The sequence below is a fragment of the Dipodomys merriami genome, unplaced genomic scaffold (assembly GCF_024711535.1).
Source record: "Dipodomys merriami isolate MVZ:Mamm:240054 unplaced genomic scaffold, mDipMer1.0.p SCAF_1, whole genome shotgun sequence".
Taxonomy (NCBI): domain Eukaryota; kingdom Metazoa; phylum Chordata; class Mammalia; order Rodentia; family Heteromyidae; genus Dipodomys; species Dipodomys merriami.
The window spans coordinates 125,192,307-125,209,277 of record NW_027202270.1 but is presented as its reverse complement, the minus strand read 5'-3'; the positions used below and the strand labels follow the sequence as shown (position 1 = coordinate 125,209,277).

General features: G+C 38.9%; 1 protein-coding gene across 1 annotated transcript in view; it reads right to left on the bottom strand.

The window, feature by feature from the left end:
• The window catches only part of Sptlc2 (serine palmitoyltransferase long chain base subunit 2), a 102,317-nt gene that overhangs the window by 45,854 nt on the left and 39,492 nt on the right, over positions 1–16,971 (bottom strand). Inside the window, exons 3-8 of the mRNA XM_070028776.1 lie at positions 14,644–14,798; positions 13,387–13,535; positions 11,127–11,251; positions 7,512–7,605; positions 3,647–3,752; positions 1,716–1,935 (exon numbers count right to left, since the gene is read on the bottom strand). Of these exons, the coding sequence (XP_069884877.1) occupies positions 1,716–1,935; positions 3,647–3,752; positions 7,512–7,605; positions 11,127–11,251; positions 13,387–13,535; positions 14,644–14,798 (849 nt within the window). The remainder of the gene's footprint in view (positions 1–1,715; positions 1,936–3,646; positions 3,753–7,511; positions 7,606–11,126; positions 11,252–13,386; positions 13,536–14,643; positions 14,799–16,971) is intronic.

Below are 16,971 nucleotides of genomic sequence, written 5' to 3'. Positions count from 1 at the left end.
GCCCTAGGACTAGTAAAAAAAGGAAAAAAAAAAAAGACCCCAGTGTTGACTTTCCCCCTCTGTGCCAGTACTGGGGCTTGAACTCAGGGCCTCATACTCTCACTAGGCTTTACTGTTCAAAGCCGGGGTTCTACCACTGAGCCACTTCCACTCCTGGCATATGGCTGGTTAAGTGAAAATAAGAGTCACTTGGATTTGTCTGCCTAGGATGGCTTCAAACCTCTAACCTCAGATCTTAGTTTCCTGATTAGCAAGGATAGTAGGTTTGAGCCACTGGCACCTGGTCCAATGTTGACTTTTAAGGAGGAATCAAGAGTATCTATAAGCCTATACTATGTGCTACATACAAATATATGACAGATTTTGCTTTGATTTGTTTTAAATGTTGCAATGAGGTATTCTTTTAAAGATATAGGTATATTCTGTGGTTTTGGAGCTACACCCCAGGGCCCTTCTGTACACATACCAGGCAAGAGTCCTACCACTGAGCTAAATCTAAATCCCTAGTCCAAAGTTGTTTTCTTCTTTTCTTTTTTTAAAAGTAACAACTTTTTAGAGATACGTAACATATACCATCAGTCTCCATTTTAAAGTTTACAATTCAAGGACAGAATATTCACATTGTGTAACTTTCACTGCTATCTAATTTTAGATTTTCATCACCCTAAAAGGAAACCTTGTACCCATGAACAGTCACTTTCCATTTCCCCCATCCTCTCAGCCCCTGGCAACTACTAATCTACTTTCTGTTTCTATGCCTATTCTGGATAACAGACAAAAACAGAAAACCAACATATAATAAGTAACCTTTGTGACTGACTTCTTTCACTTCTCATAATGTTTTAAAAATGCATATGGGTTATACTCCACATTAGTTTTTAAACCCTTACTACAATATTATAAGCTAGTCATGCATATTTTACTGACAAGAAAACTGAAAGACCTCACAAAGCAGAGAAGCACTCAGATACAAGGCTCTGTATCCATCATTTGTGCCATGCTGCACTGATTCTTAGCTACCTCAGAGTTCACTTGAAATCTTTTTTTGGGGGGTCAGTCGTGGGCCTGAACTCTGGGTCTAGACGCTGTCCCTCAGCTCTTCAGCTCAAGGCTAATGCTCTACCACTTGAGCCACAGCCAACTCCCGGCTTTTTCTGCTTATGTGGTGCTGAGGAAATGAACTCAGGGCTCATGCATGCAAGGCAAGCAAGCACTCTACCACTGAGCTACCTTCCCAGCCCTTCACTTGAAATTTTAAAACTGAAAAATACAATCTTTGTAGTACTCTAGAGCTAGCAAAGTCTCTTTTCTTCCTGTTTTTAATTTACTCACTATGTCTGAGTCCGATGGGAAAGCAAATGGTCTTTATTTCCACTGGCTTCCCCACCACTTTCAGCTTGTGAACACAACCCAAACCCAACTGAGACAAACAGGAAACACTAATGTGTGTTCTTCCACAAGCGTATTCTATATTTATAATATTTAGAAAGAAGCTCAAATAAGGAAACAACAATGAACATGATCAGTCTTTAGCCCAGTGGGGCTACATCAGAGTCATGCATCAGGCAGCTGAAGGAGGAAGAGCATTTGGCACTAATTGAGCCACAACAATTCAGGATCTCTACACCTCAGTTCAGGGCTCCATCTGTTTGACAGTTACCAAGTCCCTCAGCCACTCTTGTCTCCTCTAACTGCTTATGTTGTGGTCCATTTACCTTCTTGCCTCCAATGTATCCACCAGAAGCACTGAAGCTCTTTGTAAATGTCCCCATCATCACGTCTACATCCTCAGGATCCAGGCCAAAGTAGTCCACCACACCTCGGCCAGAAGGGCCGAGGGCCCCAATGCTGTGAGCCTCGTCAAGGTACAAGTATGCCTTGTATTTCTTCTTGAGGGCAATCACTTCAGGAAGGCGGACAATAGAGCCCTCCATGCTAGCAAAAACAAATTTAAAAAAATACATATACTCAAACCTTTTAAAGTTAACAACTGGATTTTTTTTTTGTTTGGAGTTTATTGTTTTTCAATTGAGATGACAATACCACCTGTGGTTTTATCTTTTGTTTGTTTTGTACTGATACTGGGGCTTGAACTTTGGGCCTCGAGCTCTTGCTGGTGCTCTACCTCTTGAGCCATACATACCTCCACTTCTGTCTTTTTGCTTGTCAACTGGAAGAGTCTCTCAGACTTTTCTGCCTGGACTGGCTTTGAACTGTGATCCTCAGTTCTTAGCCTTCTGAGTAGCTAGGAGTACATACAGATGTGAGCCACCAGTGCACAGCTGTCTACCTGTGATTTTAAACTAACAAAAAGTTGGATGGCTAAGCAGAAGTCTAGAGAAAAGGAGACTGGATCTTTTAAAATAAGTGCCAGTATATAATTAATCTCATTTTAGATATTTTTTATTTTATACTACATTGTAAAGGCAATTCCAGTTGTACAAAAGAATAAAAACATGGCTGGGAAGGTGGCTCAGTGGTAGAGCGCTTGCCTTGCATGAATGAGGCCCTGGGTTTGATTCCTCAGCATCACATAAGCAAAAAGAAAAAAGCCAGAAGTAGCATTGTGGCTCAAGTGGTAGAGTGCTAGCCTTGAGCTGAATTGCTGAGGGACAGCGCCCAGGCCCAGAGTTCAGACCCCATGACTGGACCAAAAAAAAAAGAGTTAAAAAAAAGAATAAAAACATTGGGAAGTGGCTGGGTACCAGTGGCTCACACCTGTAATCCTACTCAGGAGGCTGAGATCTGAGGATTACAGTTCAAAGCCAACCTGGGTAGGAAAGTCTGTGAGACTCTTATCTCTAAATAATCACAGAAAAAGTCAGAAGTAATGTTATGGCTCAAGTGGTAGAGTGCTAGCCTTGAGTAAAAGGAGCTTAGGGACAGTGCCCAGTCCCAGAGTTCAAGGCCAAGACTGGCAAAAAAACCAAAACCCAAAACATCAGGAAGTAAAAGAATAAAGCCCCCCGAAACACTCTCTCTTCCTCTCGTCCCCTTCTTTACTGGCCCAGGGCCCTGCCAAAACTCAAAAACCTCATGTACTCACTTTGGCTTTTTTGACCAAGTCTGGTGCTCTACCATTTCAGCCACATTTCCACTTCCAGCGTTTTGCTGATTAATTGGAGCTAAGAGTCTCATGGACTTTTCTGTCCAGGCTAACTTCAAACTAGAATCCTTAGATCTCAGCTTCCTGAGTAGACAGGACTGTATGCATGAGCCATCAATACCTGGCCAAGGAAACTATTTCTTAAGACAAAGTGTAATTATTTTGTTGTTGTTTTAGATATAGTCATGCCATGCAGCCTACGTTAACTTCCAACTCAAGATCCCCCTGCTTCAGCCTCCCAAGTGCTGGGTTGACGCTGGGCCTTGTCATTTGTTTTAACATACTATATGTAAACACCTTCTACAGACAGTATAAAACTAAAGAATTCAAACTGAAAGGGGAACTGGTGAGTTGTAATAGATATACAGACAAAAAAGCCTACTGTGTTTCAGTGTCAGCTCTGCTCCCAGGTATTTAAACAAGTTATAAACACAATATCCTTAAGTTTCCAGAGGAGGCTAGTTTACCATTCCTTCTGCTTAAACTTCAATAACTTCACAAACCCAAATCACAAAGATGATAACAATAAAGCAAGATTACCTATATATTCCTTCCACAAGAATTAGGATTTTCTTCCAGGGTCTTCTTGTGCGAGGTTGACCATAAACAATGGCATCTTTTAATAGCTTCTCTAGGCTTTGCATATCTACAGCACACATACAAAAAACTATGTTACAAAGCATCTTGCTTTTTCCTAACTTTATTCCAAAAATGCAAATATACATTTTAATCTCAGAAAATGTCTTAGATAGAGTTGAGCAGAAAGGCAAAATGGGTAAATGTATTGCCATTTCAGTAGAAATCTAGACATGTTCTATATTATCAACATAATCAAATGAGGATGGCAGCTAATAGCTTCAGTTGGTAGCTTATGAAATTATTTGTTTCATGCTAAAGACTCAGACTCTTTAAGTTGACTGTTTTGTGTCTTTATCAAACTGTTATCTCTAATCCTAGTTGTGACTATATCATTATAGATATATGTATTTCCTATAAAGTAAATATGGGAAGAACAAAGTTCAAAGTACATGCTCTGTATCAACATAATCAAATGATGATGGCAGCTGATAGCTTCAGTTGGTAGCTTATGAAATTGTTTCATGCTAAAGACTCAGACTCTTACTGCAGACTCTTTACTATGTAAGCTTGCCAATCAGTTGAGACTTCATCAGCTGTGCATACAAAACTAAGTTTGTGTGGCTCTGTGTGTCCTTAAGGTGGTCCACAGGCCTAGGAAACAACTTGGTTTGTTTTAGCATTAATGAGGATAATGCTTTGAAAACCACCAATGCTTTGAAAAGCACTGGTGCCATCACTAGGGACTACTTATTTAAAATATCTGCTCTAAAATGAAAACCTTAAAAATGTCCCAAAAATCTATATCATATTAACTCTCATGGTAATATTGATAGGAGATACTTTATCATAAGGTATGACTATTGTTAATCATTGAAGAAGAGGGATTTTCACAAAATTGTATGGTTTTATCCTTTTCATAGTAGTACTGATCAAAAGAGAAAAACAAGGAAATAGAAACACAGGACAAAAAACACAGAGCAGAAGGCTACCTGTGTGATGCTTTTCTTGTTGACAACAAAATAACCTGCACACTGCTGACAAGATATAGAAGATATTCCCCCTTCAGCAGTAAAACTGTCCCCTGCCCAGCCTCTAGTCTTCACAGAGGGTCAGTGTATGGCAATCAGCAGAAGATTAGTAAACTATTCTCGTTGTTTTATTTCCCATGTTTACATGCAGAAAGGAGGGGGAAAATCAATACTAATTCAAAATCTTTTTTTTTTTTTGGGGGGGTCCGGTCGTGGGGCCTGAACTCTGGGCCTGGGCGCTGTCCCTCAGCTCTTCAGCTCAAGGCTAGCACTCTACCACTTGAGCCACAGCGCCACTTCCGGCTTTTTTCTTTTTGCGTATGTGGTGCTGAGAAATCGAACCCAGGGCCTCTGGCATGCAAGGCAAGCGCTCTACCACTGAGCCACCTTCCCAGCCCCCTAATTCAAAATCTTAAACAAAGGAAATAGCTATAATGGAATATTTGATTAATATTATTAGGAAAATAAAGTTCTATCTTTCTCCCTTTTTTTTTTTTTTTTTTTTTGTCTGTCCTGGGGCTTGAACTCTGGGCCTGGGCACTGTCCCTCAGCTCTTCAGCTCAAGGCGAGCGCTCTACCACTTGAGCTACAGCGCCACTTCTGGTTTCTAGTGGTTTATTGGAGATAGGAACCTCACGGTCTTTCCTGCCTGGGCTGGCTTTGAACCACGATCCTCAGATCTCAGCCTCCTAAATAGCTAGGATTACAGGCGTGAGCCACCGGCACCCAGCTCTCTCTCTCATTTTAATGCCTCCCAAATTCCTTAAACAGGAAATATACCACAAAACTTCCAGAAGAAGGTATAATTGAAGCATCTTATGATCTTAGAATAAAGAAAAAGGCATTAAGCAAAAATCTGAAAGTCATAAGACAGCAAGTATGACACATAAACATGTTAATTAGCCCATAGAGTAGGACACTAAACATAAAGAACAGTACAATAAAAAAGGACAAATATAAAGGCCTCTTGCAATCAGTAAAAAAAAAAAAGGTCGATTTATAAAGTAATATCTATTAAATACAATATCTATATAAAAAGTTTTCTACACTTAATGAAATAAAAATCAACATATTACTAATTTTATATTCAAGAACACTTAAAATGGATTCATAATAACCTGTATTGGCCAGTGAGGTCACCATTATGCTATTGTACAACACAATTTGAAAAGTATCAAAAATATACATCATAAACTAAGTGCTAATAGCTCACACTTAAAATCCTAGCTACTCAGGAGGGTAAGAGCTGAGGATCCAAGTTCAAAGTCATCTCAGGCAGATAAATCTGAGACTCTTATCTCCAATTAACCACTAAAAAGGTTTGAAATGTAAGTGTAGCTCAATTGATACAGTGCCAGTCTTGAGGAAAACAAGCTGAGAGACAAATATGAGGCCCTAAATTCAAGCCCTGGTTCTAGCATTCAAAAAAAAAAAAAAAATCCCCTATACTTTTCATCAGGTATCTGAACCTGCTATCCACTAATCACATGACTGTGAAGGGTGGTACTATATCACGTAGAGAAGCTTAGAAACAACCCAAGGTTCAAATTGAGGGGCCCATTTAGTTTACAGTACATCCAAACACTGCTACATTCATTAAAAGATATGGCACAACCTACACTCACAATGTATTCTTTATAATTTATCCATGTTTAATTGGGACCCACTTAAATAAAAACAAAACACTGTTCTTACTAGATAACCTTGTAGAAAAGAAAAAGAAAACAAGGAATAAAGACGGTTGTTACCATTCATAATCTTTCCTTCCAGAGGTACAGACCTAACATTTTGGTATCTATTCTTCTAGACTAAGACTATACATACATATACTTTGGCAAAAAGATATTAAATATACAATTTGGTGATCTCTCTATATATGTGTTTTAACTGTGAAAAATCCTTTTAATAAACAGATATTCCTAAATAGGGAGCAAGAATTTTGGCTTTACCAACAGCTGCTATATATTTTTGTATTTTACAGCATCTGTCTGTTATACTCTAAGTACTGGTTAATCTATAAAATCTCTTCACTAACCAATCAGATATTCTTAAGATTGGGGATCCTGGTTTATTTATTTCAAAACTCTTAGGAAGTATATTTGAACAGGAAAACTCAAAAGTCAAATAAAAGAAAGGCATTATAATTTACATAATGGACTCCAACTTCCTTTTTTATTTTATCTTTTTTGGGTCCGGTCGTGGGGCCTGAACTCTGAGCCTGGGTGCTGTCCCTCAGCTCTTCAGCTCAAGGCTAACACTCTACCACTTGAGCCACAGCGCCACTTCCGTTTTTTTTTTTTTTTTTTTTTTTGCTTATGTGGTGCTGAGGAATCGAACCCAGGGCCTCATGCATGCAAGGCAAGCGCTCTACCACTGAGCCACCTTCCCAGCCCCTCCAACTTCCTTTTTTGAGACAAGATCTTGCTGAGTACCTGAGTACCTCAAACTCAAAATCCTCCTGCCTCAGACTCCTCAATGCTAGCTTTACTAAAATTACAGGTATCAGCCAACATATCCCATCTTCAACCTCTGTTTTATTCTAATGAGAAAAGAGAATAACTCCCTCACTCCCACAAAGCCTATTTAAAGAGTTTTACTTTTAAAAGATTGGACCAAGCAGTACAGTAAATGTTCTGGAGGAAAAAAAGCTGGGGGAGAGTATGAGACCCAAAATTCAAGCCCTAGTACTAGCATTAAAACAAACAAATTATTAATATAATCATTTAATATTAATTCTGAACAATTATTAACATAATATTAAACAGGAAGGCCAGGGACTAATTCCTCTACAAACTTACTGTTGTGTTTGAAAATTCGAATGGTTGCTCCTGACAGTCTGGCTCCTAGAACCAGTGACGCGTGGTTCAGTTCATCACTCAGAATCAGGCAACCCTGAAAAAATTACAAGCACAGGAAGGTAAACTGATGCAGGAGCAAGGCTTAGTGAGGCAAACTACAAAAATGCTACAAAAAATAGTTAATAATTATACCCCAATAAAGAAATCTTACACCTAGGAATAATGTTCATAATAATATTTTAGGCAAAGACCTTAGAAGTTAGATAAGGGGGCTGGGAATGTGGCTTAGTGGTAAGACTGCTTGCCTAGCATGCATGAAGCCCTGCGTTCTATTCCTCAGTACCACATAAACAGAAAAAAGCTGGAAGTAGTGCTGTGGCTCAAAGTCTAGCCTTGAGCAAAAGAAGCTCAGGGACAGTGCCCAATCCCTGGGTTCAAGCCCCAGGACTGACAACAACAACAAAAAAAAGTAGCTAGATATGAATTTCTAGACTATTTAATATCTTCAGGCCTACAGACTTAAATATTCACATATATAGTAACAGGTCCTTATTTATACCCCAAATCTAATAGTTCAGGAAGTCTTGAAAGGTTTAGTTTCTTTGATATGACAGAAATTCCATTTGAGTTTTAATGTGATATACTATTTGTGTGGAAATTGGCAGCTTGAGGATAACACCCACAGAAATGCTATTTTCCTCTTACTACTTACAGTATTCAGAGTCCAGAGAAAATTATAAATATAAAACCCTTATCACGTGGTGTATAGGCCTTAGTTTTACCCTTAAAATCTCTCAACAAACATTACCACATAAGTAGGAGTTTCTACTAAGGAAACAAGAAAAGGCTGTCATCCTTGGTTATTTATTTCTTTTCCTATTTGTATTCTTTCATCTCTAACAAGTTCTTCAACTTGTAAGACATGAATTCAGATACAGGTTTTCTCTGTTAAAAATGGCTTCACCAAAGCTGGGCACCCGTGGCTCACGCCTGTAATCCTAGCTACTCAAGAGGCTGAGATCTGAGGATCACAGTTCAAAGCCAGCCCAGGCAGGAAAGTCCGTGAAACTCTTATCTCCAATAAACCACTAGAAAACCAGAAGTGGCGCTGTGGCTCAATGGGTAGAGCGCTTGCCTTGAGCTGAAGAGCGCAGGGACAGAGCCCAAGCCCAGAGTTCAAGCCCCACGACCAACCGAAAAAAAAAAAAAAAAGAAAGAAAGAAAGAAAAAAGGCTTCAACCAGGATTGGGGATGTAGCCCAGTGGAAGAGTGCTTGCCTAGCATGAACAAAAGCCCTGGATCCAATCCCCAGGCCCACAATAAAATAAAACTGCATAAGAAAAATGGCCTCAAAATATCTGACTAGATTAAAAAAAAAAAAAAAGATGCAGATGATGTACAACATGCTCCCATGAGAAGGAAGGAAAGAGAGGAGATATACAGGTAGGTCTGTCTGTCTGTCTATCTATGGCTGTATCTCTATCTATGCCTAGTTACTATAAAATAGTCTTACAAAGATACTTCAAGTTATAATAGTTATCTGTTGGAAACTTTTTGTTTTTGTTGGTCCTGGGACTTAAACTTAGGGCCTAGGCACTGTCCCTGAGCTCTTTTACTCAAGGCTCTACTTCCAGTTTTTTCTGTTGCTGTTTTGTTTTTTGAGGGGGGAAGATAAGAGTCTCACAAGCTTCAAACTGCAATCCTCAGTTCTCAGCCTCCTAGGTAGCTAGGACTACAAGCATGATCCCCCAGTGCCGGCTGTTTGAAACTTTTATTGTATATATAGCTTTTATTATGAAAAGATAATAGTTAAAAGTATATAAAGGCTAGGTGCCGGTGGCTCACACCTGTAATGCTAGCTACTCAGGAGACTGAGATCTGAGAATCATGGTTCAAAGCCAGCCCAGGCAGGAAAGTCTGTGAAACTCTTGTCTCCAATTACACCAGAAAACTGTATGTGGCGCTGTGGCTCAAGTGATAGAACACTCACCTTGAACTGAAGAGCTGAGGGACAGCGCCCAGGCCCAGAGTTCAAGCTCCATGGACCAGAAAAAAAAAAAAAAGTATATAAAGAAGCTGAATGCTGGTGGCTCATGCCTGTAATCCTAGTTATTCAGGAGGTTGAAACCTGAGGACTATATTTCAAACCCAGCCTGGGCAGGAAAGTCCTAAGACTCTTATCTCCAAATAGCCATTAGAAAACTGGAAGTGGTGCTGGCGCTGTGGCTCTAAGTGGTAAAGCACTAGTCTTGAGCAAAAAGAGCTCAGGAACAGCTCCAGGCCCTGACTTCAAATCCCACAACAAACAACAACTTAGCTTCACACTTGCTAGGCATGCTTCCACTTCAGCTACACTCCCAGACCTTTTTGCAAAGGTCTGAAGAATCCAGAGTCAACACACCTGATGAAACAGGGCTGCCTACTATTTCATATTTGTACATGCCAGTCCCACCTCCAGGCCCTAAGAGGCTAGCAAAACAGCTTCTGTGCTTTCAGTCATCTATCATGTAAAACAACGTAACTGGCCTAATATAAAGAGAGAATCTGTGGAAAAAGATGGGCACTGAAGACAAAAAGACAGGGGAGGGGGAACCTTAACTAGCACATTCCTAACATACATCTATTTTTCAGGTACGGCCTCACTTTTCTTACACAGGCTAGCCTGGATTGTGATCTTCTCACACCACCTACATAGCTATGGTGACAGATACCTATCAGCATGCTCAGCTTTTTTGCTGGGGGGGGGGGGAGGGAGGAGGGTCTCATGAACTTTTCACATGGACTACATTCAACCACAATCCTCCTGACCTCTGCCTTCCAAGTAGTAATTACTGGTACAAGCCACCAGGCTCATATTCGACTATTTACTGTGTGTGTGTGTGTGTGTGTGTGTGTGTGTGTGTGTGTGTGTGTGTGTGTGTGTGTGTGTGTGTGTGTGTGTGTGTGTGTGTGTGTGTGTGTGTGTGTGTGTGTGTGTGTGTGTGTGTGTGTGTGTGTGTGTGTTCATCAGATTTACTCTGTGTGTGTGTGTGTGTGTGTGTGTGTAATCATCAGAATGAATCTCTTTAAAATTATATATGAAATGAAGACGGCAAAGAAACATCTAAGGGACTAGGTAATGGCCATGGTTCTACCAAGAAAGCTCCAACTGGTAGAAAGTACTTTGACCCAAAATCTGTGGTAGAAATATCTATGTAAATTATTGTTAGTCTAAAGTTAACAATAAAAAAAAAATTGCATGCATGAGGCCCTGGGTTCGATTCCTCAGCACCACATAAGCAGAAAAAGCTCAAAGTGGTGCTGTGTCTCAAGTGGTAGAGTGCTAGCCTTGAGCTGAAAAGCTCAGGGACAGCACCTAGGCCCTCAACCAAAAAAAAAAAAAACAAAATAATAATAATAATGTAAAAAACAAAAAGTTAACAATAGCCCTTGCTAGCCTTGAGCTGAAAAGCTCAGAGACAGCACCTAGGCCCTCAACCAAAAAAAAAAAAAAAAAAAAATAATAATAATAATAATGTAAAAAACAAAAAGTTAACAATAGCCCTTGACTGGGTCTGAATGCTTCTCAGAACAAAAGAAGATATGTATGAGGGAATCATAGTGACAATGTCTTACTTTGCCAACAAGAGCAGGAATGTTCATTGAATTTGTTGCAAATCCCATGCCATATGTCATAGCTGCTTCTACTCCCAAGAACGATGCTACAAGTTTCTCTAGTTCTTCATGTTTATCTAGATTTCCTGTATAAAGAAGACAGTAACAAAGTCAACGTCACAAAATCCTGTAAGTAAGAATTACTCATTATAAGAAATTGGCCCATGTGTGGCCAACTTTTTCAATTATGTTATATGAAAGATTCAGTAGATGAAGAGTAGAAGTTTACAAAAAACACAAAGGCTGAAGAATCCAGAATCAACACACCTGATGAAACATGGCTGCCTACTATTTCATATTTGTACATGCCAGTCCCAGCTCCAGGCCCTAAGAGGCTAGCAAAATAGCTTCTGTGTTTTCAGTCATCTAGTATGTAAAACAATGTAACTGGCCTAATATAGAGGATCTATGGAAAAAGATGGGCACTGAAGACAAAAAGACGGGGGAGGGGAACCTTAACTAGCCCATACCTAACATACATCTATATCTTAGCTCAGTATCTAGAATGTTAGTTAAGCCATCTTGGACACTCTATCCTCAGTAATAATGGCCTATGTGAAAGCACACTCACCTGAGAATGCATCAAGCTCTCCACAAACTGCAGAATCCCAAGTGAATATATTTTTATTGCTTTAAGCCACAAAGTTTTGGGATAGTTTGGTACACAGGAAAAGATAACTTTAAAAAAAAAAAAGTAGGATGTGAAGCGTAAACAAAGGAGGAGGCTGCAATGCTTGGTAAGAAATGTACGCATTATCCTGCCCATGTAATTGTAACTCCTCTGTACAGTATGTTCACAAATAAAATAAAATTAAATTTAAAAAAAAAGTACTTTCTCCTATTAAGAAGGGTAAAGAACCTCCCTGGAAGCTAAAATTGTGGAGAATTGTGATTTGACTCCAGCCCAGGCAGAAAAGTTTGTGACAGCCTTTCTCAAAAGAGAGCACATGCAAGTGGCACATGCCTGTTATACTAGCTAGGATGAAGATCCCAATGTAGACTGCCAGGAATGTGCCCAGACAGAACATGGGGCAATCCCAAGAACAACCAACACAAGCTGCACGCTCACAAGTGGCTCTCACTTGTAATCCTAGCTACTCAGGAGAGGCTGAGATCTGAGGATTGAAGTTCTAAGCCAGCCCAGGCAGGAAAGTTTGTGGGAATCAAAAATGTTCAAAGAAGAGCTGTGGCTCAAGTGGTAGAGCATCAGATTTGATGCTCTAAAAGGCTCAGTTCTTTAAAGGCTCTGAATTCAAGCCCCAGAACCAGAAAGTAAAAAAATTAAAAAAGGACAGAAACATGTCTCTATAGTAGAGTTACCAGTCTAGCAAGTATTGAGGACCAAAACTTGAACTTCAGTACCATGAAAAAAAGTAAAGATACTGAGAAAAAAGATTGTTAAACTCCAGTGAGTGCTAATGGGCAAAAGGTTTTATCAGGGCAACGAAAATGTTATAAAATTAGGCTGTGGTGAATGTATTGCAAGTGAAGTATACATTTTAAATGGGCAAACTACATAGTGTATGAATATTAATAAAACTTTTAGAGAAGAAATAAAAATTAACACACAAAGAGCCATGTAATTTTGCATTCACCCACATCCTCCTCCCCAAGGAAAATACGTTATTCTGAAGTTAGGGATACCAAGTAGAAAAGCATGTACATGCAGTGCCAGACTGAAACTGGTGATTCCTAGGAAAAAGTCTCATAGGAAGAAGACATATGCTAAATCTCTCAGAAAAAAAGAAGACAAAAGATAATCAGACAGGAATTATTATTTGTCTCAATTTATGAAAACAAGTTAACCCTTTTATTATGAAAGTGCTAGTAAGTGGTACTCCTAATCAACGTTTTTATTTACAAAAGCCAATAAAGTCAACACTGAAGTTATACATGAAACAAGCACAGAACTTTTCTAGGACATTATGTATGTGTAACACATCAGAAAACAACTCAAAATATGTTGCTGCAAACATTAAAGTCATCTACTACTTCAAAAAAGGAAGTCATTTTTACCTGATTTAAGGTAAATGCATGGTAAACAGTTTGGGTACTTAATACTCTAGTTCTGTGTTAGTATTAATCACTCCTGAGTTAAAAAGTCAAAGGTAAGGGCTGGGAATGTATTCTCAGTGGCTGAGCACTTGCCTAGCAGGTTCAAGACACTTGGTTTGATCTCCAGAATCTGGAATACACACATAGCAGCTGACTAAACACTTACCAATTTCCTGCCGAGTACTACACACTCCAGCCCCATACTCCTCCAAAACTTTGGCAGCTGCTTCTTGACATGATCCACTGTTCCGTGCAAATCCAAGATAGTTGTAGGAACCCATGTTTATAACATCTTTAATTATATTCCCTGTGTACCTGTGTTTCAACAGCAAAGCACTTAATGAAACTGGCAAGTAAATTTAACACATCTAATAATTAAGTGTAATATACACTGACAGTACAAAAGGAAGTACCAAATACCCGAATGAAAAAAAAGTCAACTTCTCTTACTGCTAACTAGAGAAGTGGATAGTAAAACAAAATACCAAATGTCTACTTATTAGCAGTGAAGAGTATTTAAACACTGATGATATCAAGTGTTGATCTGGACAGTCTGCATAAACTACATAATATCAATCAATACAGAAAGCCCATCTTATTTGCAGTTTTAACAAAATTTTGACAAAGTTTGGTAAAATATATAAATTATTTTGCAGTTTGGTTTTTAAAATTGTTAGGACGTTGATACCATCCTTCTCCTGTGTGCCACAGAAAATTGGTTATTTTGCGGTAGCTGCATAGTACTCTACAGTGTAATGTGCTATCCTGAGTCATCTTGTGTTAATAAGCTCCAAGTTCCAGAGAATTAAAGCAACAGCAGTTTATTTCTTGCCCATACTTCTGTCTACCTTAGGTTGATAGGAAACCATCAGCTCTTTAAGCCATAATGTCTTTACAAGTCAGGGACCCAGGCTGACTGAGCCATACGGAATGCTACCAAGTCTGTGGGCCCACAATGTTCTGTATATTCTTGTGGATATATGTTCATGTGTAGAAATTGCTGTGTCAGGACTGGGAAGGTGGCTCAGTGGTAGAGCGCTTGCTTGCATGCATGAGGCCCTGGGTTCGATTCCTCAGCACCACATAAGCAAAAAGAAAAAAGCCAGAAGTGGTGCTGTGGCTCAAGTGGTAAAGTGCTAGCCTTGAGCTGAAGAGCTGAGGGACAGTGCCCAGGCCAGAGGTAAGGCCCCACAACCGGACCCAAAAACAACAACAAAAAAACCCCAACAAACCCACATATCACAAAAAATAAAAATAACAAAAAAATTTATAACAATGAACACTATGAAAAGAAAACAATCACATCGAATTATATCTTTAGCTGCTATTCCTGTTTCAAGAGAATATTCATTTGCATTAATTTCTCAAATGAACAAACTCTTTTTTGTTGTTGCCAGGAAATCAGTTCCCAACTGTGACTCACTTAAAGGACCAATTGTAGTCATGAGACTGTCTCTCCATGATGTCCACCCTTGCTCCAGGTACACTACATATTGGTCGATTCCAGTTGTCTCTTATCCTCATGTAGAGGTTCCTTGTATAGAAGTTTTCGAAATCTTGATACAATGACACAAAGTCCTGCCAACAAATGATGAAATGCTATGAGTTTAACTGAATTACTGTAAAAAAAAAACACAAACTTTACAACTTCATTTTTTCATACTGCAAGAATATCTGTGAATGACAGGTCAATTATGTTTAAATAACGGATACATTAGGATATCCATTTTGAGAGGTATCAATTCTCCGTCTTTGATGACCTCTATTACACTGCTTCAAGTAACTGATTCCATGAATGTGAAAGCAACTTAATAAAGTTGGCCTCAAAAATATAAAATTAAGTTGCACAACACTCTCATTGAATAATCTCAAAAAGACTTTCTGTCCCCCCATAAGGATAAATGCCATAAAAACTATTTTAACTCTAGTTTCAAACAAGAAATATACCTCCAAAGTTAAGATGCCTTTTTTTTTTAAGTACTTAAATGAAAGAAATCCAAAGCAAAATGAAAAGAGGTAGATTATAGGAAGCCATACACCTTAGGTTTTTCCCTCTTGGATAGGAGTTAAGAAAACATAGTACATTCTGATATTGAATCCATATTTAAAATTTTCTTTCTTCCCTGAACTTAAACTAAAACTTCTGTAAAAAAAAAAATCAAAGTGCAGTAGAACCAAAGTGAATCATAATGCTACGCCCAGTGTCCTATGACCCTCTGCTCAGAACACATGTGACCAGACTACAGAAATCTACTTCAATGTGCAACTCTCCAAGTCAAAGGGTAAACCAACAAAAAGAAAACGAAACTAGTTTATTACAGTCAACACACCTCTGAGTTCTCAAATCTGGTCTAAACTAATCAAAAACACTTAAAAGTTTAGGGAGGCCTCATTCTATAAGACTTTTTGATACTAAAAAAACAAAACCCACAATATACATTTCTTCTATGGACACTCTGAAGTGCTTACTAAATAAGCCTCAGAATAGATACAATCTTCTTAAATATGAACTGAGCAGAGTCACAAAGTATTCTGAGAATTTGCAGTATTTGATACAATCTCTCCATAATTAGTTTTAACATTTGCCTTCCCTGAGAGTAGAAAATATCCAAAATAATATATCTATCATAAGAGGAATTTTATTGTTTAAATCATTTGTTCCTTTTGACAGAATTAGATGAGTACAAGTAGAGACATTCTTTGGCCACTATTCACTATTCATTATTTATTTCTCAAAGGAAAAAAAAAAAAAACAACAAGTAGGTCCCAACCCATTTTAACTCACATCAAATAGAGTAATAGTACTATTCTGCTAATAAAACCACAATATTGAAGAACTCATTTCTTTATAATAAAAGGACAGGTTCACCCATCACTTTCTAAATACTAATGTTCAAGAAAAAAACTAGAGTGCTTGCCTTGCATGCAGAGGTCCTGGGTTCGATTCCTCAGCACCACATGGGCAGAAAAGGCCGGAAGTGGTGCTGAGGCTCAAGTGGTAGAGCACTAGCCTCGAGCTGAAGAGCTGAGGGACAGCGCCCAGGCCCAGAGTTCAAGCCCCACAACTGACCAAAAAAAAGGAGAGTAAGCTGTTACAGTGAGGGAGGTTAGAGACCAAGAACAGATGAACAGAAGAGGGACTACAGCCAAAGTGTCAGCTTCCCTTTATTCCCTAGCTTAATATTAGGGTAGCAGCTCTGGCTGCACTTAGGGTTAGTAGAGAGGTCTGAAGGGCAGCAAACCAAACTCCCTGACGGTTAGCAGTGAAGAAAAGGAACAGGAAAGGAATCACTATTGGGGATTTCACTTTAGACAACAGACTAACTGCATGTGAAAACATCATGTACACTTAAACAGCCTAGGACTACAGTTAAAAAAGGAGACATACCTTTTCATTCATTCAAATAGCCTGTAGTGAATATTTGATTTATATTGAATTCGTTGTCAGACTCTCAGAATATGTTAAAGACCAAGATTATTCTCTCCACAAACAATACAATGATCTCTTTATTTCTAACCCTATACTCCCATAAACTCCACAACCTTTTTCCTCCTCCTAGCTGAGTCACTGTGAAGTGACCTTAGAGGGAGCTGATAACATTCAGTCACGATGCTCAGTCACTGGACAAACATTTACAGAGCAGTTCCGTCCAGGCATGAAGCTGGGCATGTGGATGCAATTAGTTTAGAACAACTTCAACATTCATTAGAATCTCTTAGTGAAGAGGCATACAAATACATGTGAGGTTAT